The 27,257-nt window shown below is 36.1% G+C and overlaps 1 protein-coding gene across 1 annotated transcript; it reads left to right on the forward strand.

The window, feature by feature from the left end:
- Positions 1 to 27,257, forward strand: LOC110686592 (protein DEFECTIVE IN EXINE FORMATION 1-like). Its single transcript, XM_021863197.1, has 13 exons — positions 1 to 282; positions 378 to 488; positions 1,564 to 1,646; positions 1,874 to 1,991; positions 2,087 to 2,247; positions 2,932 to 3,581; positions 3,654 to 3,724; positions 8,094 to 8,350; positions 23,136 to 23,317; positions 25,734 to 26,017; positions 26,117 to 26,234; positions 26,366 to 26,548; positions 26,646 to 27,257. Exons 1-13 carry the CDS (start codon positions 137 to 139, stop codon positions 26,961 to 26,963), a joined length of 2,682 nt encoding a protein of 893 aa, XP_021718889.1. The 5' UTR covers positions 1 to 136; the 3' UTR covers positions 26,964 to 27,257.

Genomic DNA, 27,257 nt, shown 5'->3' on the forward strand with positions numbered 1-27,257 from the left:
AGGCATTACACAAATATAGGTATTTGGGAAGACCTTTAAAATTTCCGCTTTTCCTTAGTTAATTTTTTCCTTCTCTCAAAGTCTACATTCAAAGAGATCACAAGGAAGTAGTGAGGGAGAGTTGAACAAAAGCCGGATGAAATTCTCAGCGATATTATGCTCGCTGAATTTCTTGATTTTGTTCGCTATAATAAATTCGAGTAATGTCACTGCGCAACAAGAATCAAAAAACAAGTTCAGGGAAAGACAAGCCACTGATGATTCAGCCGGTTACCCAAACCTGTAAGCTAAAGAATTGTTTATCGATTTCCTGCTTATTAATTTGAATGTGTTGTGAAAATGGTTGAATTTAACATTTATTTATATTATATTTTTAGGGATGAAGATGAGTTATTGAATACGCAATGCCCCCGGAATTTGGAATTGCGCTGGCAGGCAGAAGTGAGTTCTAGCATATATGCAACTCCATTGATTGCAGATATAAACAGGTTATTTATATCTTATGCTTTCTTTTTATATTGTTAGCTGCAATTGTTTTTTCTAGTATTTTGCACTAAAAGTTTGGATCTATATATTGAGGTAGAATGCTAGGTTTACCCTAAATTGAACATTATTTGGTCCTATTAAATGTATTTTCACGAATTATGCTTGAAAATAGATTTTGTTGGTAGGGCCGTTTGGTTTGATGTAAAACATTTTCAATGAAAAAGGGAAAACCACAATTGCAAATTAGTTTTACTTTGTTTGGTTCCTTACAAGAAAAGTTGTAGAGAAATTAGAAATAGGAGTAGAAAGGTGAGTGTGGGTAAGAGAAAAGTAAAAAGAAGGTAAGGAAGAGGGAGGAAAATGTGGTCTCCCTTGTTATGTAAAGGAAAATGTTTCCACCATCAAAGATGTATTTTCCAGAAATTGGAAAAATCGTTTTCCAACCCTTCACAAACCAAACCAAAGAAAATAGGAAAACATGGAAAAATCATATCCATGAAAACCTTTTACACCCAACCAAACGGGGCCTAAGTTGAAAACTAGGCCTTTTTTTTTTTTTTTTTTTTCCACATTATAAAACAAGTTTAAGGTGTAGTAGGGTATCTAAGCTTACAGAATTTGATTCAGAGCTGTTCAGGATTTATTGATTCAGCTTTGAGCGCTGAATTCAACTTAAGTAATATCAGTTCAAGACTAATAATTTCGAATTTCCAATAAAGTTTAATACCTGATAAGGTCAGGTCGATTCAATTTAGTTTAACGTTAGTAAGTTTAAACTTTAAATACATACTAAATTAGGTGGAAAGATGAAGGCCTTAGAATGGAGTCCAAGGACAGGTAAAATCTGAATTTAGTATAGATAATGTCCAATTACTTTTTTGAGGAATAAACATAGATAACTGACAGTAAAATTCAGGGAAAAATTTGGTTAATCACTCATGGGGGATGTGGTTTCTAATTAGTATGATTTGGCTAATCTATTTAGAGACCCAACTGGAACTTATGGGTCTCTTTTATCGTCAGGATGGTTTCTTTAACAAATAAATTTGACTAATTATCTCTACTTTGCTTATGCAGTGATGGGAAGTTAGATATTGTGGTTCCTTCATTTGTTCATTACCTAGAAGTGTTAGAAGGATCTGATGGGGATAAAATGCCAGGTTTGTGTTTCACTTATTGCAATCCTCTTTTCAATATTATAACTGTACAGTTTTCATAGTTCTACACATGTCTTAAAGCTATATTTATTTATTTATTTAATTATTTATCTTCCTTTTCTTTATTTAGTTATTTTGATTTTGTGTTTGCTGTTTAAAACATCTGGTATTCCTTATATATTTTCTGATTACTCTGACACGCACCCTACTTACTTGGATTAACTTGTCAGGGTGGCCTGCTTACCATCAGTCAACTGTTCATGCCAGCCCTCTTCTTTATGATATTGATAAAGATGGGATTAGAGAAATAGCCTTAGCTACATACAATGGTGAAGTGCTCTTTTTCAGGTGAGTTGTATCATCATTCTAATGAGTTTATCTTTCTATAGTGGAGATCAGAGGATGCAACATTCTTTTATCTCATTTGGGTTTGTTTTCTACAGAGCTTCTGGCTACCTGATGTCGGATAAATTGATTGTACCTCGCAGAAGAGTTCCTAAAAATTGGTATGAGGGATTAAATCCAGATCCCGTTGATCGCTCCCATCCTGATGTTGATGATCAGCAGCTTATCCAGGAGGCTGCTGAAACAAACTTAGTGTCGCGTGAGTTACTGTAACTTCACCAGGATATATTATTGATGCTCTTTTTTTTCGTTTTAATCACCAAACCTCTCACTTACCATCCATTCTAAACTTTCTGCTGATGCTTGTGTTATGGATCTACATATACTTGTATATGTTACTTTATAAACCACTGCAGTGTTGGTCATTTTTTAAATTCTTGATAGTGTAATAATTGTTTGAGATTGCTGTATGGTAAGACGGGTTGTAACATACTTTTTGTGATCATTTAGCGCATTTTGAGGTGATTTTCATCAGTAAATTGAGTGGCATTTTTTGTCTCATGCTAGAATTTTCTTCATCAATATGATATGAAGTTTAATGTATGGTTATACAGAAATTTTGTTTCCCTATAAAACTTTATCACGAAGTGGTCGAAAATTTCACTCAACTTGTTTAGGAACACGGTAGCACATGTTATGATTGATTTCTTATCACTATTATGATTATTTTCTTTGTGGTGCTATATGGTGAGTCTTTTTCTGTCTGGTTACAGTACAGAAATTTGGTGACAGGATGTAAGGACATTATGTTCTATTAGATCTATATATTTATTTATGAATTTAACTACAGTACCTCAACAAGGGGTATCATAGATGTTTTTCTTCTATCTTTTTTCCCCTTATATTACCATTGAAACTGACACATCTATGTTCACAATTGTAGATTTAAACACAACTAAGATGGGATCTAATGTACCTGAAATTTCATCAACTGGTGGGCATCCTGTAATGATCAATGAATCTATGCCTCATAGAGATGGGAAAAATGATAATCAAGGAAATTCATATGTTGATGTTCCGAAGACCATCAATGTATCCCTTGATTCTGGATCAAGTTTGGATGTATTGAATACATCATCTTTGAATGAGGGCAAGTTGAATGAGAGCCAAGAAACAATAAACCTTCTGAACACAGTGACTGATTCTTCTGAAAATACAGGGTCAAATGGTACTGCACTTTTGGAAAATGGAGCAATCAGTTCTTCGTCACCTAATGAGTTGGGTGATAATATGAAGACAGAGAACAGGCAAAACTCTAGGAGACGACTGCTGGAAGATACTGCTTTTAAAGGAGCAGTTGGTGGCAGTGAAAATGTTCAAACTGCAACAGTGGAGAATGACGATGCCCTAGAAGCAGAAGCAGATTCCTCTTTTGAATTATTTCGTGGTAGTGATGAACTGGCAGATGAATATAGCTATGACTATGATGATTATGTGGATGAGAACATGTGGGGGGATGAAGATTGGATTGAATCACAACATGAGACCGTGGAAGACTATGTCGATATTGACTCTCATATTCTCTCTACTCCAGTAAGCGCAATCACTATATATTTTTTAGGTAATTTATCATAATCAGATGTCTTAACAATTAATTCACCTCAGGTCATTGCTGATATTGATAATGACGGGATATTAGAAATGGTGGTGGCTGTGTCGTATTTCTTTGATCGTGAGTAAGTACTATAAAGAATACTTTTTACCATAGCTTTAACATATATGTGTGAGCAGTTGAACTGTTGGTGGTTGGTTGTTGTATGTGTCTGTCCATCTGCATATTGCTATCAATTCAATCTTATGTTTGGCATGGTTAGTGGTTGGTTTTTGTATGTTTCTGTCCATTTGCATATTGTTATCAACTCAATATAAAGGTTGGCATGTGTGTATAAGCCCCTTTATTGGCTAAAAAAACTTGAATAGGAGACAATACAGTTTATAAATAATCATAACCTTGACAAGAAATGAGTTCTTGTTAATCTCTTTCTTCTATTTGCTGTCTGTTGATAGCAGACGGCAGAGTTATTGAATTGTAATTGTTCTGAACATGAGAGTAAAATGGTAAAAGTTTATTAATTTTTGCTGTTGGTATTGGCATTAGTGAGCTGTAACAGCTCATAATTGTCTCTCTTCACAATTTGTTTTTAAAAAAAACCTATGATAACTTTTGTTAGTGAAACTGAACGAATAATAAAAGAGATTTTCCCTTGGGATGTCTGTCGTAAAGAAAAAATGGATGGACATAAACTTTTTGATTGAGAGTTAAGGGCATAGCTCTTCTGGTTTTGGCATACATAAACAATGCCTTTTGTTAATTTACTCTATATTCCAAATGTAATAAAAAAGGTAAGTTTTTTTAGTGAAGGCTGTGACTGTGTAACATCTACTAATTAATTGATACTCCTATTCTTGTGACACTACCAAATAATAAAATGCTAGGGATACCAATCCCCTAAGGCTGGCATGATCTTGCTATCCTAGTAAAATGGTCTTAACATCATCAAATCAAGGGATCCAATATTTGTCGTCCATGGATAGAGATATAAAAAAGGGTGTAAAAATTATCTTATCATATGTTATGTAATACTCCTTTTGTTCCTTTTCGTTTATGTATTCAATTTTGGGTGTGCCCCTTTATACTTTACATTTCCTTTTATAAATATATATCATCTATTCCTTAGAAATATGTGTGCATCATTAATTTTGTATCTATTTAAATCAGTGTTTTTAATTTTTTATTCATCCAATATTCTTGTTACATTTTCCAAGACTCCCATTTAATTAGAATATATTAATTTAAAAAAAAAATAACCGTGCATCATACCAAACGTAAAAAACAAAAAGGAAAGAAAGGAATATTAATTATTAGCTTATAATATGTTATGTAATTTATATATTTAGCTTATCATGTGTCATATAACAAGAGTGCAATCATACGATCTTTATAAGCATCCTCTTCCGAACGACATTTCGTAGAATTCATAAAGACCATACCTTCTTCCATAGGATTTCAAGTGTAAAGAATTATTAGATGTTAGATTTTATCTAAAGTACTCATTTTTATATGTTTCCACACGATCACACTGTTAACAAATACAAACTTTTGAATCAAGTAATTTCTTATAATTTAATGAATATCAATTCTCACTTTGAAACTACATATGTCTATATTTTTCGAGTTATATCAAAATTAGTAGAAATCTCTTCTGGTTAATGTAAGGAACTCATAAGTCTTCCATCAATCATCTTAAATGTCCTAAATAAATTAACTGTCATCTCCTCAAGTACATAATTGGCTTTGGGCAAACACCTGGAGACTACTCACTTTATTTCATAAATACAGTTTAAACTAAAAAAAATAACTATCAATATCAATGTCATCCAATATAATGGATTCAACAATATAGTACAATATGACTATGAAAAGCATATAAGGGATTGAAAAATCAGAAAAAAAGAGGGTAATAACTCATTGAAAATTCCAAATTTGAGGAAAGTTGTCAACAATCCAAGCTACACCCTTCTCTATGGTTTCTCACTCTCACTAGAATTCAGGCCTTAGGGGCAATATTAGGACAATTGAATCGCAAAACTAGGTGGGTGAAAGAAGAAATTTGCACAAGTGCAAACTGCATGGATCATGCAAACGTTGCACATGTGAAACTTTGATTGAGTTGGATATGGAATAAGCCATGGTTCATTTATGGTTGAACACATCATTTTTAAATTTTTTTTTTTAAAAAAAAATTTGTTTTTGTTTTTTATTTTTGTGAAAAATCAACAAGTATAACCCTACCTTTAGCAAGTTTTCTCAAAATAGTCTGAACTTGCAAAAATCCGGAATACCTTTTAAAGCTATCTTCTTAAAATGGTCCAATTGACCTACAACCTAAACTATTGGTAACTTTTTTATTAATACTTTTATTACTCATCTTTTTATTTTCTCTCTCTTCTCTTCAGCCACCTACGCCCCTACACCACTGCACCACCAACCCACCCTGAAACCCAGCCAACCCTCTGCAACACCACCACCCAACACCAACCTTCAACTAATATAACCACCATCTACCAACAGTTCCACCATTAACCACCAAATGCCAACCCTTACCTAACCACAGCACAATCAACAACACTGACCCTTCGTCGCCATTAACAAAACAAACTCTAGCCCCAACCACCATAATGCAATGAACTACACAACCAAATTATTGATTAAACAGAAATAACAGAAATTTATGGAAAGACGAGATTGATTGATAAATTAAAAATGTTCCAAGTTACAAAATTAATGGCTTTAGGCCATTACTCTCTAAATGCCTAAATAGTAATTTCTGAATGATTGTTTCTTTGCTACTCCCCTTCTGTATAAAGGCCTAACTATCAACAGTACACAAATACAGAGCTTTAGTTACAACTTTACAACAACTACTACTACTTGTCTTCATTTCACAGGCCAAAATAACAGCTGGCAACTGCTGCAGCTTTAGGGTGTTGTCATATGTTTTTATGGTGCGTTATGCTTTGCCTTGTGCCTGTTGTAGGTGTGGATGTGTGGATGAAAGGTGGCCCTCCTTGAGTCATTGCACATGAGCACAATCAGCCACGAAACCTCACCCTAAAATTTTAACAAAAACATTGTCCCTTGCCCACCATTAGCAACCTGAACTCCTACCCCAACTACCACGCAACACCACCCACCACAAAACCTCAACTTAACCTTCACTCAACCACCCCAACACAGCCCAAAATCGGACATCCCTGTGGATAAATTTGAATGTGGTGGTATCAAATCTGGAACCACTAGCGAAATCCGACCACCATAGGCCATTTTTGTTGAGTGATTGGTGGTGGTTTCGAATTCCATGTTAGTTTGGGTGGGTTCGGTGGGAGTGGAGAATGTGTTTGGTGGCTTCAGTGAGATTGAAAGGGCTAGGTGGTGGTTTGGGAGAGAATAGAGAAAGTGGATGGTAGTTTCGCTGAGGTTGGTGAGGTTCGGTGGTGGTTTCGATAAGGGTAGAGAGGATGGATGGTGGTTTTAAGGTTGGTGAGGTTAGGTGGTGGTTTCGAGATTTATGGTGGAGGCTTTGGTGACGTATGGTGAGATCAAGTGGACGCTTCAGAGGCGATGATGAGGAGTTGGTGTTTTTGGTCAATGTTCTGGCAAGGCTTTGGAGAGGGAGGAGGAGGAGGAGGAGGAGGAGGTGGGAGGGATGGGATGTTATTTTTATTAAAATCAAAATTAAAAGCTAGACCAATTAGAATGAAACACGTGTCATGTTCCCTGCTATATTGGTTGCAATCAAGTTAAAGACCTTTTAAGAAGATAACCCTAATAGTTGGGATTATTCCCTGATTTTTTGAAAGTTCAGTCCATTTTGAGAAGACTTGCAAAAGGACGAGATTGGGGGGGGGGGGAGGAGGAGGTGTGAGGGACGGGATGTTATTTTAATTAAAATCAAAATTAAAAAAAATGCTAGACCAATTAGAATGAAACACATGTCATGTTCCCTGCTATATTGGTTACAGTCAAGTTAAGGACCTTTTAAGAAGATAGCCCTAACAGCTGGGATTATTCCCCGATTTTTTGAAGTTCGGACCATTTTGAGAAGACTTGCAAAAGGACGAGGTGGGAGGGAGAGGAGGAGGAGGAGGTGGTGGGAAGGGCATGCAAAAGGCGGGATTATTCTTTTGAATTTTTCCTTTTTTTTTTTTTTTTTTTCAATGTTTAAATTTGGCTCTGCTTTAGCTTCTGTTTAAGAGTTTGTTTCTGGTTTTAAGTAGCATTTATAGGGTACAAGAATATTTCAAAGGATGATATATGATTTATATTTGTAAAACCAACTTTATCAGTTTCTGTTTCAATGCAATGGCCGATGCACTTTTTTAGTCATTTGCATTTTTTATCAATTGAAATGTTCTCATGCATCTGGAAGTTTTCAGGATAAGCGAGTTCCAGTAACTTGTCTGTACACATGAGTCTCTTTGTTTATTCACATGATATGTATATCATCTGCTTATATTAGTGCTCTGCTCTGGCTAAGTTGACAGTTATTATGACAAACCGGATAATGCAAAAGATTTGGGTGGTATCGATATTGGAAAATATGTGGCTGGGGGCATCGTTGTCTTCAACCTTGACACAAAACAAGTTAAGTGGACTGCAAACCTGGATCTGAGCACAGATTCAACTAAATTCCGTGCTTACATATATTCTTCACCAACTGTGGTCGATCTGGATAATGATGGGAATCTAGACATCCTCGTTGGAACATCGTTTGGATTATTCTATGTGCTTGACCATCACGGTAAGATCTTCGTTTTACTTTACCTTTGTATGGTTTTTTGTGTTTCCACATATGCGTAATCTGATTTTTTTTGTTATGGAATTTTTGATCAAATTTGCATATTCTTAAATTAAGCACTCTCCTTTTGGAGGATATAGTAGGAATCTTGTGATTGATTTTGGTTAAGTTGATGAGATGGCAATTCTTCAAAGAAACGGTCTTTCTGTGCAATAATTTTTTTTTTTTTTTTTTTTTTTTTTTGAGATCCATTAGCATATCCATGTATCTATAGTTATTAAATGCATATTAAAAATAAAGATCTGATTGTAAGGAGATTTATTAATTAATTATCATTAGAAAATTATTGTTGGTTTAGCTAGTTTGTTAGAACTTAAACTGTGTATTAACTACTTGGTTGTTTTAAGACATTAGTTTGCAACTTCTTATTTTCGTACTTGATTTGTTGTTTGGTCAGTTTGACTAAATTCAGTTCTGCAATTCAATCTTAAATTGAGCTTCTCACCCACTTAGTTTTTCTCTCTCCACTTTTCATGCTCCTTAATCTCCTTGCAAACTGGATAAAAGGAAAGAGGGAGTAGCTGTATACCATAACAAGAGTCCTAATCGAACCTTGGAATTACAACAAGAATTGAAGTAGCTAATATGCTAAACTACTACTCCCTCCGTCTCATAATACAATGCTTCTTTGGATTTTTATACGGGAATTAAGAAAGTTGTTGATTCCTTAAAACTACTGATTAATAGTACATATGTGCATGTGGGGTTAGCGAGAGAGAGAGAAAGAAAAAGTAGGTGGAAATAATTGAAGAGATAGAGAGATAAATTGTTGGAAATTGATGTTAAAAGTACCAAAAAGAGAAGGAAAAAATATGACAACTCATCAAAAAATTGAATTTTATTCTAATTTATATAATTTTAGGCAAATACAATATCCCTGGAATAGTCAGCACCATTGATATTGAGCTTTTCACGCCTTATAAGTTAATTAGTTGGTATCTGTTATGTTTATGAAGGTCAAACAGTCTTCATGAAACCTGGATGTTTATTAGTCTAACAGATTGAACTAAACAATTTTTTCTAATGAACCAAACTAGATACACTCTATTTAGGTGATTTAAGAGTTTCACCTGCCCTCATAAGCTTTATCACAAAATTTTAAATTCCATATATCTCTATACGCATAAATAAATTAACATCCCCAGGTTTTAATTCACATAGAAAATCTTCACCTAGTTTGACTAACACCGCTAACTAGGACTTGGACTAAAAACGAATTAAGATGATGACCTCCCATACTAAAAATGAACACCAATGCCCTGGTGGACAATGTGATGGCAAGAATATCACGTGCCATGTGTGTGAAAATTGAATAACAATGTCCATTACTACTCCACCAAGATAAATCATCTACTCCCTCTATTTCAGAATGACACGGTCAAACTTGGCATTACACGCCAATGCATTGGTTTGGTCATATTATAAAACCTTATATTAATGCCTTTTTAAGAAAATATTTCATGATGAAATTTGTTTTTATTACATTACAAATAAAGTTATGGTCAAAGTTAGTAAATGAATTTTTTTTTTTGGAAAAATTGATAAAAATAATCCCAACTTTTGTCCGTTCGCTCAGAATAATCTAAACTTTGGATTATTTTTAAATAATCCGAACTATAGGGGTCATTCGCTCAAAATGGTCCCAAGGGATAAAAAGGTTTTTCTTTTTTTTCTCTTTTTTTAAGGTTTCAATGACACCTATTAGCACGTTATAGGTTGAAAAAAAATTAAAAACAAAACAGAAAAAATAAAAATCCCACACCCAACACCAGGTTACCGGCAGCCCCCTAGGCGTACGCAACCCCACCGGCTACCACCACGGTTGCGGCGGCAACCCCCTAGGTAGGGATGTCAGTGGGGCGGGTCTAGTAGGAGACCCGCCCCATCCCCGCCCCGATGGGGCGGGGATGGATCTAACTTTGGCGGGTCGCGGGGCGGGATGGGTCTAAAATCCATACTCGCCATGGGTGATGGGGCGGGGGTGGATTTTAAGTAATACCCGCCCCGCCCCGCTTGACCCACCCCATACCCGCCCCGCTCCGCCTGACCCACCCCATACCCGACCCATACCCGCATTATACCCGACCCATATGCAATGTATATAATAACATTCAGCAAAAAAAAAAAAAAAAAAAATTACTGACTAATGAAGTCTCTAGACACTAGACTTTTAGAGCAAAAAAAAAACCCACACTCATTCAGCCATTCTCATTCTCAAATCTCAACCCTAGCCGACACACACTACTCTCTCCTCTCACTTCTCTCCTCTCAACCTCAAATGCCCAGATCTACTAACTAGTAGTACTGCGCCCCACCCCACCGCAACTGCCAACTTTGACAGCGCCGGCCGACCTGATTTTGCTGCCGGTAAAGTTCGTCACCGGCTTCCGACTTCGTTCTAACTTCTCCAAGTCTACACTTGAATTAATTTACAAGGTATATAAATTTTTCCTTATTGTATATAGATCGACGATTCTTCACCAAAACCCCCTCACCACCAGCGTCGACTCCACCTTCGGCTTCGATTTCATCGACGATGGCGGCTCCTGCTAATTTCTATCGTCCAATTTCTTTGCTGAATTTCATGTGTTGTATATCATTGGTAATATTCAGAATTTTCACCTTGAATATTTCCAATTAGCTTTTGAATATTCAAAATTTTAGTGATTGTTTCACTGATGTATTGTTCAAAATTAGTTCATATTTTCGGTAATTTTATCTTCTTTTCAATCTAATTTTTCTGTTTTTATCCATGTATGATCAATTTATTTTGATTAGTTGATTTTAGAAAAATTAGATTCTCCAATTAGTTGGTTTTTAGGATATTACGTTCATAGATGATGTTCAGTATATTTTGATTAGTTTGATTTTATAAAAATTAGATTATCCAATTAGTTTATTGTTAGGATTTTGGGTTCAATTTGGCGGGTATGGGGCGGGGATTTGGCGGGTATGGGGCTGAGACGGGGATGGGGCGGGGGTGGTTTTGGAGTTAGACCCGCCAGGGCGGGGATGGGGATAATTTTCGGACCCGCCGTGGGGAAGGGGGTGGGGATGAAAATGTGAGGCGGGGATGGGGATGGGAATGCCAAAACCCGCCCCGCCCCGTTGACATCCTTACCCCTAGGCCTAGCCAGGTCCCCCCGCGGCGCCCAACCCCTGCTCCGGCGCCGTCGACGCCCCTCCCCCAATTCTTCATGCCAATTCCTCACTTTTTGCTATCAACCCTAACAATTTTCCCCCAATTTTAGAGTAATTTCTGAATTAATCTTCGTTGAATCATCAATGGCTTCGTGGTCGTTATCCTTCATATGAGTCGCCGTCGTCTAGATCGCCGCTGAGAATTTCTCGATCTCACCTCAACGATATTCTCATCGTCGCTGCTTGTGGGGACGATTTGGGTGATTGGGTGGTTGTGTTGGAGGAGGCGCGACAAGCTTCTTGTGGTGGCGATTTGGGTGGGCTGTTAAAGGTTGGGCGACAGTAGATTGTTGCGGGGCTGCTGCAAGGTGGTTTCATGGTGGTTGTGGTTGATGCGCGTTTGTGTGTTTGTGGGCTGCACGACGGAGCTGGCGGTGTACATGGGTGATTGGGTGTCTGGTTGCCGGTGGGGATGGAGGTTCCGGGAAAGGGTTCTGGTCGTGAGTGGTGGAGAGGGTGGTCGTGAGTAGGGTTAGGTTTATTTATTTATTTATTTTTTAATTTTTAAAGTTTTTTTTTAGTTTTTTTCCCAACCAATTACGTGATGACACGTGTCACCTTAACTTGTTATAACAATTTAGGAGACTGGTTGGGACCATTTTGAGCGAATGAGTGTCAAAGTTCGGATTATTTAAAAATAATCCAAAGTTGGGATGGGATTATTTTGAGCAAACGACTCAAAGTTGGGATTAATTTTATCAATTTTTTCAAAAAAAAAAAGTAAATCTAACATGTCAATTATTAGGGAGTATATCTTCTTCCTCCGCCCTTAATTGTTCATTTAGGTACTTATCAAGCTCACTCCTCACATACCTACGTGTCTCTTTGAATCTTTAAGCTTTATCCTTTACATTTTTCATGTAGTCGCCACCCTTTCTAATATAATCATCATCATGCTCTTTATTAATTTGGTCATCAGTTTATTAAAAAAGCTCTATTCATCAATATAAGTGAACTCTTTCACGTCATTGGAAAGCTTACCCTTTTCTTTCCTTATACATGTCTTCTAGTGTCGATTCAACAATTGAATTTTTTGAGTGAAGATCAAGAATAACGACGTTCTAAATTAACAATTTCATTTTCTACACACTCCCTTAGTGTTTATCGAACTTATTTTTTATTGCAATAGCCTTAGCATAAATATCTAAATCCAGAATTTTCTATATCTATGTCATGAATAGAAGTAAACTTAAATTAACCTATATTTTTTATATTTATGACTAACCTCCCAATCCTTAGAAGATTTAGGAGTCGTTTCATGCTTCTTCAAATCCCCTCCACTAGGAAGAGATATACTACTAAAAATATGCTAGAATTTCAAAGTCGTATCTAACATTGTGTAGGTTCACCGAGGAGGAACATCAAAAGGCAAAGAAGCTTTGCCATCTATATTACCCTTTTTCAGGAGAATTCTTAATGTATTTCACAATATTTCTAACTCTATTAATGCATACCCTATATTCTCTATTGCCATCCCATGCGATAAGATAGGCGATACATCTAATGTGAATATATTGTCCGTTACTATCACATCCATTACTTTAAACCATTTTTTTCAAGTGTACACAAGCAAGATCATTAGAGCTGATGTGGATTTAAACCCCTTAACTTAATAAAGAATCTAAAATCACACAAGTAACACAAGCCTTCCGAATTTCCTAAGAAAATCGAACAATTTAAGAACAACGAACCGGATATGACTTTGAAAACGACCACTCCTGGAACGAATTCAATGCCTATTCAAACTACCTAGACCACTCCTGGAACTAAGTATTTTGATGAACAAAACTTACACTACTCCTAGAACTAAGAATTGAACGTTCTAGTTATCAAAACAACTCCTTGAATTGAAAACTAGCAAAGAAAAGTTTAAACAAAGTTAAACAATTTGTATTGAAATTAATCTGAATTTCTTATCTATCTAAAGCCACGAAAATTACCCCCTATTTATAGACATAGGAGGCAACTAATTCTACTCCTACAAGGATTAGGACAAACCCCTAACCTTGTTCCCCAAGTATCCTAACTAGAATGTCTAGGCATGAGTTTGTTCTTCCTTTTGCTTGGAAATCTTTCTTTCCTCGAGTGTAACCAAACAAAATCTCTCGTGAATGTAGGCTGCTTGCGCTTCTTATTAGACTGAGCTTTGTACAAGTTATTCATCTTCTCAATTTTTGCCCTAACTTGTTCACATGTCTTATTGAAAACTTTAAGCCGCTTCTTAGTATCAATATGAATGTCTTCGTTGTTTAATGGTAGAAAATCAATAGGCAAGAATGGTAACACCATAAACAATTTCAAAAGGTGATTGTTGAGTAGTAGATGAAGGAGAACGATTATAAGCAAACTTCGCATGGCAAATCGCATATCCTAATCCTTTTGAGTCTTACTAACCAATCCTCTTAGCAAAGTACCTAAGGTTTGATTTGTGACCTCGGTCTGACCATCGTTTTGTGGATGATGAGTAGTACTTAACATTAGCTTTGTTCCAAGAAGCCGCCACAAACACTTCCAAAAGTGACTAAGGAACTTTGAATCTCGATTCGAAACTATGGTTCTAGGAACTCCATGAAGACGAACAATTTCCTTGAAGTATAAATCTGCTACACGTTTTGTGCATTGGAATAAAGGGAGCCATCTTCGAAAATCTATCAACTACAACCATAATAGCATCCTTTCCCCTTTGGGTTCGTGATAGTCCAATGATGAAATCCATGCTAACACTATCCCAAGGACAATCAGCTACCGGAAGAGGAGTATATAAACTCTTAGAAAAAGAACTCTTCGCCTTTTGACAAGTAGCACATCTCGAGATCACACTTTGAACATCTTTAATCATCTTTCGCCAATAGAAATACTTACTAAGCATGTCAACTGTTTTGTGAACACCAAAGTGACTCGTAATTGCACCATTATGTACTTCTCTAATAAGTAACTCACGCACACCACATTCTGGAATACAAAGTTTATTTCCTCGAAACAAGAATCCATCTTGTAGAACAAAGTTGCGTGAGAGATCCTTGTATTCTTGCGCAAAATCCGGGCAGGTTGTGTATAAATCAAGTATGTGATCAAAACCAATAATTCTAGCATCCACCATAGCTTACAAATAAGATCTTCTTGACAATGCATCGGCAACAATATTTGCCTTACCTTCCTTGTATTTCGAAGAAAAGATAAAGGATTGTAGAAACTCAACCCATTTAGCATGTCTATAATTCAACTTTTGTTGTCCATGAATAAACTTCAAAGCTTCATGATCCGAATGTAGCACAAAAGGCTTTGGTCTTAAGTAATGAGACCAATGATCCAAGGCACGAACACTAGCATAGAACTCATGATCGTAGTTAGAATAATTCAACTTTGCGCCACTTAGCTTCTCACTAAAATAAGAGATGGGCCGTTTTTCTTGGATTAAAACCGCACCTATACCCCACTTGCATCACATTCAACTTCAAACAATTTATCAAAATTTGGCAAAGCTAAAACTGGAGTATGACACAATTTTTCTTTGATGGTTTCAAAGGCTTGCTGTGCCGCATTAGTCCACAAAAATTCCCCTTTCTTCATCAATTCCGTGAAAGGTGCCATAATAGTAGAGAAGTTTTGAATGAACCTTCTATAAAATGATGCAAGACCATGAAAACTACGTGCTTCACGAATGTTTCTAGGCACCACCCAAGTAGAAATAACAGCTACCTTTTCGGGATCCACTGAAATACCCTTCCCCGAAATAATATATCCAAGAAAAGAAATACTAGGGACCATGAATGAGTATTTTTCAAGTTTACCATATAGTTGTTGTTCTCGTAAGGTCTCAAATAATTTTCTAAGATGAGAAATATGCTCAATTCTATCTCTACTATAGACTAATATATCAATGTAAACGACAATAAATTTGTTTAAGAAGGGTTGAAGTACCTCTTTCATGAGCCTCATAAAAGAGCTAGGCGCATTGCAAAGACCAAAGGGCATAACCATCCACTCATATAGACCTTGCTTAATCTTGAAAGCCGTCTTCCATTCATCTCCTTCTCGGATCCTCATTTGATGATAGCCACTTCTAAGATCAATCTTTGAAAATATGGTAGAACCATGTAACTCATCAAGCATGTCCTCAAAATAGGCATAGGAAAACGATACTTGATAGTAATATTGTTGACCGCTCTTGAATCAATACACATTCGCCATGTACCATCTTTTTTTGGAACTAGTAAGGCTTAGGCTTGAACTGCACAAGGGCTCATGCTTTCATGAACATAACCTCTTTCAATCAACTCTTCTATAGCACACCTATATGCTGGCTTATTAGGTAGAAGAGCTCCGGGAATAAGATCAATAGCATGCTCTATTTCACGCAAAGGAGGTAAACCCTTAGGTAATTCATCCGGGAAGAAAACATCCTTGAACTCTTTTAGTAATTCCCCTACATGCTTATCCGTTGAAGAACTAGTAGGTTGCATCTCTTTCACCACCAAAACAAAAACCGTAGCTCGCTTTTAAACTTCTTTTTCAAAGTCCTTAGCATTCAAGAACACATTCAAGACTTGCTTCCCCTTTTCTTTATCTTTAACGCGGCATGGAATAGGAGTTAAAGGAAGAAGTTTGATCCTCTTGTTTCCCACCTTGACCGAATATGTGTTGGACACACCATCATGTGTCACTTGTCGATCAAATTGCCATGGTCTTCCTAAGAGAAGGTGACAAACGCTCATAGGGATAACATCACACCATTACTTTTCTTTGTAATTGCCAATGGAAAAGCTCACCAAGGCTTGTTTCTTCACATGAAGTCCCTTCGAATCATCAAGCCAACTCAACTTGTATGGTTTTGTATGATCTCTTGTAGGAAGTTGGAGTTTAGTAACCATCTCTGTAGACGCTACATTGGTACACGAACCACTATCAATGATCACCCTACATCACCTACTTTGCAACGAGTATGAAACAAACTTTCACGTTGAGATTTGTTGGGGGTAGCTTCGACATGAAGGATCTTCCTTACTACAAGTATATTATCATCACTTTCGGGAGAAGCCTCCTCCTCTTCTTCTTCATTAGTGTGCATTACCTTATCTCCGAATTCTTCATCTTCACACTCGAAGGTTATGTGTTCCTCTTCTTCTTCCATTTGTCGATATTGCTTTATTGTAAGAGCCTTCTTCGTAGGACATTAATCCGACCTATGTCCCTTTCCTTGACACTTAGAAACACCTAATTCGGCTTTCAAATTCTTCTTTGGACACCTTGACGACCTTCTTGTCTCCATTTTTCGAACTTTCTCCTTTGTACACGTTGGAACTAGTTTTGATAGGTTTGTTGAAAATATTGTTTGTCTCGGTTCCTTGTGAGATCTTGGTACTAAAACGTTTTGCACAAGTGTTCTTATCTTCGAGCCAATGACTTTCAATCTTCAAAGCTAGTTTGCACACATCATTGAATGACTCGTAAGTACTCAATTCAATCTTCTTAGCAATAGGTCGATTAAGACCCTTGAGGAATCAAGCAATCCGCAATGGTTCTTTCTCCTCTAAATCACAAAGAGAGGTTAGTTTATCAAATTCAGCAATATATTCATTAACACTCTTAGTATCTTGTGACAACATAGTAAGTTTCACGTATAAGATTTGTTCGAAATCATGTGGAAGGTATTTAGAACGAATCTTCTTCTTCAAAACCGTCCATGTCTTGATCTTATCCTTCCCTGCTTTAGCACGTCGAGCCTTTAAATTATCGAATCAAAGTCCCGCATTCTTTGTGAGTCGATATAAGCAATTTTGAAACATTTAGTATCATCAAAACCCTTATAACATGAAATTTTCTCTAATTGTCTCGCACTCTCACCCACTCAAGAAAATCTTCGGGGCTTCCTAGACCCGTAAAATCATCAAGATACCTTTATCATCGATCTTATGCTTATTATTATCATCATCATCACTACTAGAAGCATCACTATCACTATCATCATGTTTTTTCTTCTTTTTCTTGTTATCAAGCGATAATCGTGAGAAAGCATTAAAACATTCTTCCGTACTATCTTGTAACCTTGCGAAATCATCCGCGAGTTTTTTTGAAACTTCCTCTATAATTATGTGAAACAAACAGACTTAAAAGACCCCAAAACACACAGGAATAACCCACAAAAATCACAGCACAACTTGGAACAAAATTGCACACAAAGAGCAATAAGTATCAAATAGGACCAAAACTGACAGAGTTGCAGAAAACAGTCCAGTTTAATAGCAAAAAAACTCGAAAAATTCTGAAATTTTACAGGTAGAATTAGACAAAATTTCACCCAAATTCAAAAAAAGAATCACCTAAAAAGACCTCATAATGAAGGAGAACGAGCCTTGACGGAAAAACTGTTTTTCCGAGAACAAGTGCGATTTGAATGAGCTATAAAACGATCAAAAACCCTACCAATTTGATGTGGATTCAAACCCCTTAACTTAATAAAGAATCTAAAATGACACAAGTAACACAAGCCTTCGAATTTTCTAAGAAAATCGAACAATATAAGAACAACGAACCGGATATGAATTTGAAAACGACCACTCCCGGAACGAATTCAATGCCTATTCAAACTACCTAAACCACTCCTGGAACTAAGTATTTTGATGAACAAAACTTAGACTACTCCTAGAACTAAGAATTGAACGTTCTAATTATCTAAACAACTCCTTGAATTGAAAACTAGCAAAGAAAAGTTTAAACAAAGTTAGACAATTTGTATTGAAACTAATCTGATTTTCTTATCTATCTAAAGCCACGAAAATTACCCCTATTTATAGACATAGGAGCAACTAATTCTACTCCTACAAGGATTCCTAACCTTGTTCCCCAAGTATCCTAACTAGAATAGAATTACTACTTCTAACTAGAATAGGAAAACTTATCCTAATCCAACTCTAATTAACTAACTAAAAACTTTCCTAATAACCTTAGGAAGTTTATAACAACTAAATAACAGAAATTTAATCTTATCCTAAGTGCTTAAACCAAGAAAAACCTTTTCAAGTTAAAGGTAAAATCTTGCAAGCAAAACTCTAGAGAAAACTAAGGATGGAATTTCTTCCATTTCGTATCGCCGCTGTCAGACCACCGCACGCGCCGCCACTAAGGACACGCGCCCTTACCGGCGTGTAGCTGGGCTCATGCCGGAGCCAAGGAGCCGGCGCGTGGCACCCTGGTAACAACTCCCTTACTTCTTCCTTGATAACCAAGCAAGTGACCCATCCTTGACTATTGGACTCAAAATCAATGTAATTGGTTCTTCAAAAGAATTCCCCTTTTGATTCACATCAAGAGCTAGCATTGTCAACCGTGATAATACGAGCTTATCGTGAATATCCCAATTTTTTGTACATGCCTTAATTGCTCTTCCAATGGGCAATGGCCTCCCATTTGTGACTATCGTTGAAAAAATTATTATTATTTATTTATAGGAAAAATTGCCATGATTAATCCCAATTTTGCCTCATCCGCCTAAATTAATCCCAACTTTGGATTATTTTTTATTAATCTGAACTTTATACTTCTTCCACTCATAATGTAGGTAATTTTTTTTTTTTAAAGTTTAATATACACATGTCATGTGATTAGACAAAAAAAAAAAAAAAAAAAAAAAACCAAAACCAAAACCAAAAGGTTCAAAACCACGTTCACCCCCACTTCACAACCACCTCCCCTTTCCCCTTAACCAAAACCACCTTCACCCCCACCGCACAGCCACCTGCCCCCTCCCCCCTCCCCTGACTACGACAACCCATCGGCGACTGCAGCACCCTCCTTCCCTGACTAGAGCGATTCTGACCCTTCCTTCACCGGCCGTAGCGATCCCTCGACCCCTCCCTAAACCCTAACCCCCCACCGCCGCCGGATGAATCTAGCAAAATCCCCAAAATCCCAACCCCCAAATCCCAAACACTTACCCTAATATTATAGGCAGCAAAATCCCCAAACAATTCCTTGAGGCTTCGTTGTCACCGCCAGCAATTCCCCAAAATCCAGCAACCGTCGTCCTCGAGGCTTCGCCGTCACCAGCGACGATGGTAAAGGGAGGAGAGAGAGAAAAGGAAAAGGAGGTTGATCTATGCGGCAACGATGGTCAAAGGGAAAGAGGAGGGTGGTTTGGCAGCGCCGGAACAGAGGGAGGGGAAGGGGGTTTGGGCGGCGGCCGGAAGGGGGTCGGGCTGGCCTTGGGCGGCAGCAAGCAAGCCATGGGTGGTTTTGGTTTGTTTGTTTGATTTTTTTTTTTTTTTTAAAATTTTTGACTTTTATCTATTTCTTTTTAATTTTTTTTAAACCAATCATATGCTGACACGTGTCTTGTAACCTGTAATATTAGATTGGATGACCGGTTGTGACTGTTATTGGCGGACAGGGTATTAAGTTTGGATTAATATAAAATAATCCAAAGTTGGGATTAATCATGACAATTTATCCATATTTATATTATTTATTTATTTTTTAGCCAAACCAATCACTAGCAATCAAACGGTTTGTATGACATGTGCCTTTTGAATTGACATCCAAGTCAACATTGGTCACATAAATTCTCTCAAACCTAGAGAAGGGCGTTATGGGTAGTCTAGTATTATTATATTATTAATTATTAGATTTTTTATAAATAGAGAGAGTTGCCACCTGTGCACATAAGACAAAAGCTAATGTAAAATTATCCTAAGGATTGAATTGGTGTATATAAATAAAGAGAGATGAGAAAGGAGGTTAACATATTATGAGATACTCCATCCGTTTCAAAATGATCTTCTCACTTGGAATCTTTTGTGTAAATTAAGGTAAGGGAAAAATCATGAAAAAAGTACATTTAGACCATTCAAGTACAATGAGACCATCCTTTTTTGGGATAAAGTACATTTAGACCACTTATTATTTTAGAATAAAGTACGCTGGGTCCATTTTTTGGATTAGGACCATTAAAATGAGGTAAATATGGGAAAATAATAAGGTTAAGTGAGGAACTAAAATCGAAAGTGGGAAGATCATTTTGAAACAAACAAAATGGAAAGTGAGAAGATTATTTTGAAACGGATGGAATATTTCCTTGGAGAATTGTGACTCTAAGTCACTATTTGGAGAGTTGTAGCCTAAAGTACCTTTGTAAGAAATCTTTTGGTTTGATGTCAACCATATTCAATCTTTCTTTGCAACTCTCCTTTTTTTTTTTTTTTATTATTATTTATTACAAATGGTATCAAAAAGTTATTTCCTTGAGATTAGGTTGCTGAGTTTTTGTGCGCAAGCCAAAAAATAAAATGGAGGTGGCTGGAAGAAGTATGAGGTAGCAGATGTAAAGATGGATCTAAGAGGAGTTTGCATGCTTCTTAAGCAAAAGAGATCTTCGCATTTTTTATCGCGTTGAAGAGCTTAGAATCCAGCGAGAGCTTCTACTTCCAATATTTAATGGAAGAAATTACTAAAAGTTGGAAGACTGGATTCTTCAATTAGACGATTCCTTCAATTTTTTCCAGTTGAATGAGGAGGCGAAATTGAAGGCTACCATCATCGGATGTGACAAAAGACGTGTTGCAGTGGTTCAAATGTGAACATCAGCGATGCCCGTTTAATTAGTGGCATAACATTGTGGTTTGTTACCAGCGACTCCTTGCAGGTGCGACCAACTACTCCAGTGGTTCAGTCACATTCATTTGAGCAGAAAATGATAAGATATTTCAGAGATTCTCACGGATGAAGGAATTCACAAAGAAAACGATCGAAAACCTTGAAAGAGATTTGGGATTTTCTACAATGAAGACTGAGAAAGAAGATCGTCAAGCCGATTTGGGGGTGGTTTAGGAAAAGAAATAGGTAGCAGAAACAAACGAGGTGCAAACAACTCACTGACTATCAAGCTTCCGATGATGAGGGAATTGAGCTAGAGAAATTGGAGTTATAACCACCAAGCATGATGCCACCAGATGTGGAGGAGGAAATCAGGTATGTTGTTGCAGGTGATGAAATTGCTGGTGGAAATCGAGGTGGTATCACCGGAGATGATGGTGGACCTCATTGACTTGCTGGTGGTGTTCACAGCAATTTTGAGGGTAGTAGATTGGGAAATAAATTTGATGGTGTCTTAAGTGGTTCACCTGGAAGAATTTTGAGAGAGGTGGTGCCAATGGTAGTGGATCCGGCGGTGATCCAAGTTTCTTGGCCAGAAGATGTAAGTATGGAGGTGGAACTACCAGAATTTGTTGCCAGATTAGAGGAGGGGGATTCATGAAAGGCGTATCAGGAGCAAGTGGGTCAGGTGCAGACTTGGATAAAACTCCGGTGCAGTACCGGTGTGGTTCACCCTTCTTTGTCGGCAAAAAATCTGGTGAAGTATGGTTGCCTGGTTAATCATCAAAGAAGCTTTGTAGAAGGTTCTAGATAGAGAGACTGAAGAAAAGATGAATAGGACAAACCTTGCTCAGTCTTATGTTGGCCAGGGAGCAAGATAAATTCAGAAAATATCATAAGAGGGCAAGAGGCCAGATGGTAAAAGGCCAAAGGTATGACATCACTAAATAAAAGTCAGCTGCAGCTTAAAAGGATGAAATGCTTGCCAAACTAATTATTCATGGAGAGAATGAGAACACCAACCTATTTGTAATCCACTTCATTTTATGAGAAGAGCCTTCCCAATGGGCTTAGTAAACTCAGGTCACTTCATCCCAATTTACCACCCGATTTTCTCAATACCATTGTTACCCTATTCTTCCTTATCTACTCTCACTACTTCAGTATAAGCTGTGACCCCAAAACCACCCAAAACATCCTTCAGTTTATATGCCCAAAGATTAAACCAAATTGTCCAATGTATTTTTTCCAACCCACAATTTTTCAATCCCAAGTAAAAAGACTAACTCCACCCAAACCTTACTTCCACCTCCTGATGAGCTTTATAGGCATTGGAAACCAGGCATCAAAGGGGGAATTACTCATTACCTTAGAGGCTGGAAGTTGAACTTCAATTACTACTATCCATTTACCTTGAGGGTGAGGCGGATGTTTGGGTGGCTGGTAAAGTTATGAACTGACCTAAAGAAGGGCATTATGGGTAGTATAGTAATTTTTTTTAGTAATATTATTAAAAATATAAAGAGTTGCCACCAATGGACATGAGACAAAAGCTAGTCAGGAATCATCCTAGGGATTTAAATGGTGTATAAGTAGAGAGAGATGAGAAGGGAGGAGGCAGCCAGATTGTGAGAGAGTTCGTAGGAAAGTTGTGACCTCAAGTCACTCTTTGGAGAGTGGTAACCTTATTATTATTATTTTTTGAATCATGGACAGTGGTAACCTAAAGCTACTGTTGTAAGAAATCTTTTGGCTTCAAAGACTCAATCTTCTAAGTGCAGTAATAATTTGTATATCATATATAGTACAAGCTCACATGGCTAGATTATTGATTCTTAGTTCTGAAATAGAGAGTTACTGGCTGCAAAGCTTTTTGTTTGAATTGCTTGTCTATGTGCCATTTTTGTTCATTTTTCATTTTTTCTGCTATTCTATCCAGGTAAGGTAAGAGACAATTTCCCTCTTGAAATGGCCGAAATTCAAGGAGCTGTGGTGGCAGGAGATATTAATGACGATGGAAAAATCGAATTAGTGACTTCTGATGTACATGGAAATGTTGCTGCTTGGAATGCTGAAGGAAAGGAAATATGGGAAACACATGTCAAAAGTCTAATTCCTCAGGTAGGCCTCAATTTAACTCCAATTGGCAAATGGTCAGTTAATGATGGGTGAGAGACATCAGAAAGCCAAAATAGGTGGTTGTTTCGGAATTGAGAGGCTTTTATGTAGTATCATTTTTAGGTTCTCCAATTTTTAAAGAAACATTTTAGATTCAATCTTTGATTGGATATACTCCCTCTGCCCCAAATTAAAATTCTATTTTTTCCAAAAATCTCTTCCCTACATAATAGTGTCATTTTAACTTTATTACTACATAATAGTCTCATTTTAATTGTATACACATGTCATAAAGATAAAATAGTACATCAAATTTTTAATTATTTTTAAAAATATTAATTTTATTATATTATATTTGTTATATTTCTAATGTTATGTATCTAGTAGCTCAATGATATGTAACTTTTATCATTTGTGGTACCTTAATTTTTTACTAGCACTTTATTATTTAATAAATAAGAAAACTTATTTACTACTTTTTTTTATTCTTTGACCTAATTTTTTTTTAAATGTTCCTTTTTGAAAAATATATTATTATTTTTTTTCCCTCATATTTTTTAATCCAATGTATCTTGTAGCTCAATGATACTTACCTTTTATGTACCTTATAGACTTATTACTAGTACTTTAAAATTAAAAAAAAAAAGAAAAACATAATTCCAATTTTGTAGATTTTATATTTTTTTTGATGTACCTTATAATTTAATGACATTTACCTTTTAGGTTTTGGACATGTACCTTATAAAATAATAACACGTACCTTTAATTGTTGTAAAAAACAAAGAAACAAAGAAGATACTAATTTTTTTCAAATAAGATGGGTTTGTACGTATCTCTTTATGATATGTACCTTATATCTTTAGAATATGTGCTTTTTAGATGTAAGACATGTACCCTAGATCCTTAGCAATTTTTGATTTTTATGCAAAAATTTAATGAGACTTATATTTGGGGATGGAGTGAGTACAAGATGTAGAATGCCATAATGCACCGACCACATAAAACAAGGGAAGTGGATTTGCCACTGAAACTATGACTCATGACATTATGGCTATTATCGACTCAATGAAAGACCACACTTGGTAATTATATATTTTTCCCTTTGCCTAGTGCTTGTTTTGAAATTTTCACAGGAATTAAGAAATGTGAATTCTAAGAGTAGATTTATTAATTTGCAATTAATAATGATACATAACTATGGGATAAGGAAATTTTAAAGGTTAGAAAATAAATGTGGTTACACATTTCAATCCATATATCTGTTTTCAAGGATTAATAAAATTGACGTGGGTGCAAATTTCATAGAGTAATAAATATTTAAATCAACTTTATTATCAATTTTCTTGTTACACAAACTTTACTATCATTAGAATATACTTCCTCCGCTTTTTAAATTGCAACGTTAGAGTTTTCACACTTGTCAATACACAGTTTTTACATGTAATATCTTTAGTTATAGTAAAAATTATATAAAGTTTATATTTTGAAATTATTTATCGAGACGAATCCAACAAGATCTTACATGACTATGTTTTAATTGTGTATCCCAATGTATAAATCCCAAAAGACGATCAAAGTAGCTTTAGTTCTAGTGTATAATATCTAATGTTGCGATTGAAAAAGAATGAAGTACATTAAAATTAATGTAGCAACATCTTACATGATAATGTTTGTTTTACATCTTAATATAAATACAACTCAATATGAGTAATTGCAAAAACTCAACAATGCTAATTATTTTGAAATGGATGAAGTTTACTATTGTTATTTATTCATTACTTTGTTTAAAATTGATAAAAATATTATTTAAGCAAGTTGTGAAGACTATTCCTCTTAAATTAATTACCTGATTGTATGAATATCTACATGCAACTGAGTAAATAATTGCGTATCTGCTTTTATTATGTTGTATTTTATGTTCATTATGTTATTATAATAAGGTACCAATGTGTTTCTATGATAAGATTAGTGCTTTTATTATAGTATTATAATGATATGTGCTTTTATTAGAAGAAAAAATGCCAAAAGTATCCGTGTTACAATAAAAAAAAAAATGTAGCATGGTATATATATTCTACTGTTTCCTCTTTTTGTATTTTGGGTGGGTTGAGTGGGGCGGGGGTGTGGCTAACTATCAGAGGTGAATGAGGTATAGATGATGATTTGAATTGTCTATGAGATGTCATTTCCTGTTTGCTTCTAATTATCAATAGACTTGAACTTTTCCTTTTTGTGGTGGCAATTTTTTAAGGTTGGTGGTAATAGGTTAAAAACCCAGATCTTGTGGCCAGTATCAGTTTAATTGCATAAGAATGGTGCAATTACCAAACTTGGTTTATGTTAGGCTTTGTAGGTTCTTGAAGGTATCAATTTGAATGAGTTATTCAAAACCTCATGTCTTGACACTTTTCTAAACCAGGGTCCTGTTATCGGTGATGTGGATGGGGATGGCCATACAGATATTGTGGTTCCGACTATATCTGGAAATATATATGTACTTAGTGGCAAAGATGGGAAACATGTTCGTCCATATCCTTATAGAGCAAATGGAAGAATTATGAATCAGGCTCTTCTTGTTGATATGAGCAAACGGGGAGAGAAAAAGAAGGGACTCACCATTGTCACAACTTCATTTGACGGTTATTTATATCTCATTGATGGACCAACATCTTGTGCAGATGTTGTTGATATTGGTGAAACTTCGTAAGATTTATATGAACTGCTTGTTTCATGTTTCCTAAATCTTTGCTATTTAATAATTATATTCTTAATCGTCAAGGGCATCAACTGGTTCGATGACAGGTACAGCATGGTTTTGGCTGATAATGTTGATGGTGGTGATGATCTTGATCTTATTGTAACAACTATGAATGGAAATGTATTTTGCTTCTCTACTCCATCTCCGCATCATGTGCTGAAGGTGAGAAGATATTGAGACACACATTTGAAGCTACTGGGAATTTTACATTGCTGGAACTCTAACAATTAGTACCTTTAGCTTTTTATTAAACATTATTATTATTATTTTTCTAATTTAGTTTGCTTTTATAGTCATGGAGATCAGCTTATCAAGGAAGGAACAATGTTGCTAGTCGATTCAACCGGGAGGGGATTTATGTCTTGCCTTCACATAGAAATTTCCGCGATGAAGAAGGGAAGAACTTTTGGATCGAGTTTGAAATTGTTGATGCCTATAGACATCCATCTGGTACACAAGCACCATATAATGTCACGGTAAGTTTGCTTCTTTTTTTATTTGTATTTTTAAGTTTTTGGTATACTTGATCCTGTATAAATGTTTTCTGTACCTGATGATGCTCTACTAATGTAGGTTACCTTACTTGTTCCTGGTAATTTTCAAGGAGAGAGGAGCATAAAACAAAATCAGATGTATGATAAGCCAGGAAAATATCGTATGAAGTTGCCAACAGTCAGTGTAAGGACGACCGGTACAGTAATAATTGAAATGGTGGACTCCCATGGTCTCTATTTCTCGGATGAATTCTCGCTTACATTTCACATGTATTACTACAAACTATTGAAATGGCTTGTGATCCTCCCTATGTTTGGAATGTTTGTTGTTCTTGTGATCCTTCGACCACAAGAAGCAGTGCCATTGCCCTCATTTTCAAGGAATACTGACTTGTAAGAGCGGCATTAAAGCTGTTGCGACAAATTATACATCGAATTCGAAAGCCTATACAAAAACTGTGGTTCGATAACTGTTGGTCATTTCCTGGCAGAGTTTGCCATTGAAGTAGGTTTTTGGGTCTACTGAATTTGGAATTAAGTGATACATCTTTAACCTTTTCTGAAAGGTCTCACAGTTGAGTTTTGAAATCTGTAAACTGCCATCTTAACGAAGAGAAAAAAGCATATTGTCCCTTTGGGGTTATTGACTTGGCTTCAAATTGTTTACTGGCTTTGGAACTAAGTGGATGCA

This window comes from Chenopodium quinoa, unplaced genomic scaffold (genome assembly GCF_001683475.1).
Source record: "Chenopodium quinoa cultivar QQ74 unplaced genomic scaffold, ASM168347v1, whole genome shotgun sequence".
NCBI classification, from domain to species: Eukaryota; Viridiplantae; Streptophyta; class Magnoliopsida; order Caryophyllales; family Amaranthaceae; genus Chenopodium; species Chenopodium quinoa.

Bases quoted from the DNA above. Each gene is read 5' to 3' on its own strand.
- LOC110686592 (XM_021863197.1), top strand. From the start codon at position 137: ATGAAATTCTCAGCGATATTATGCTCGCTGAATTTCTTGATTTTGTTC. The intron at 283-377 runs GTAAGCTAAAGA...TTATATTTTTAG, and splicing joins TCAGCCGGTTACCCAAACCT to GGATGAAGATGAGTTATTGA. The intron at 2,248-2,931 runs GTGAGTTACTGT...TCACAATTGTAG, and splicing joins TGAAACAAACTTAGTGTCGC to ATTTAAACACAACTAAGATG.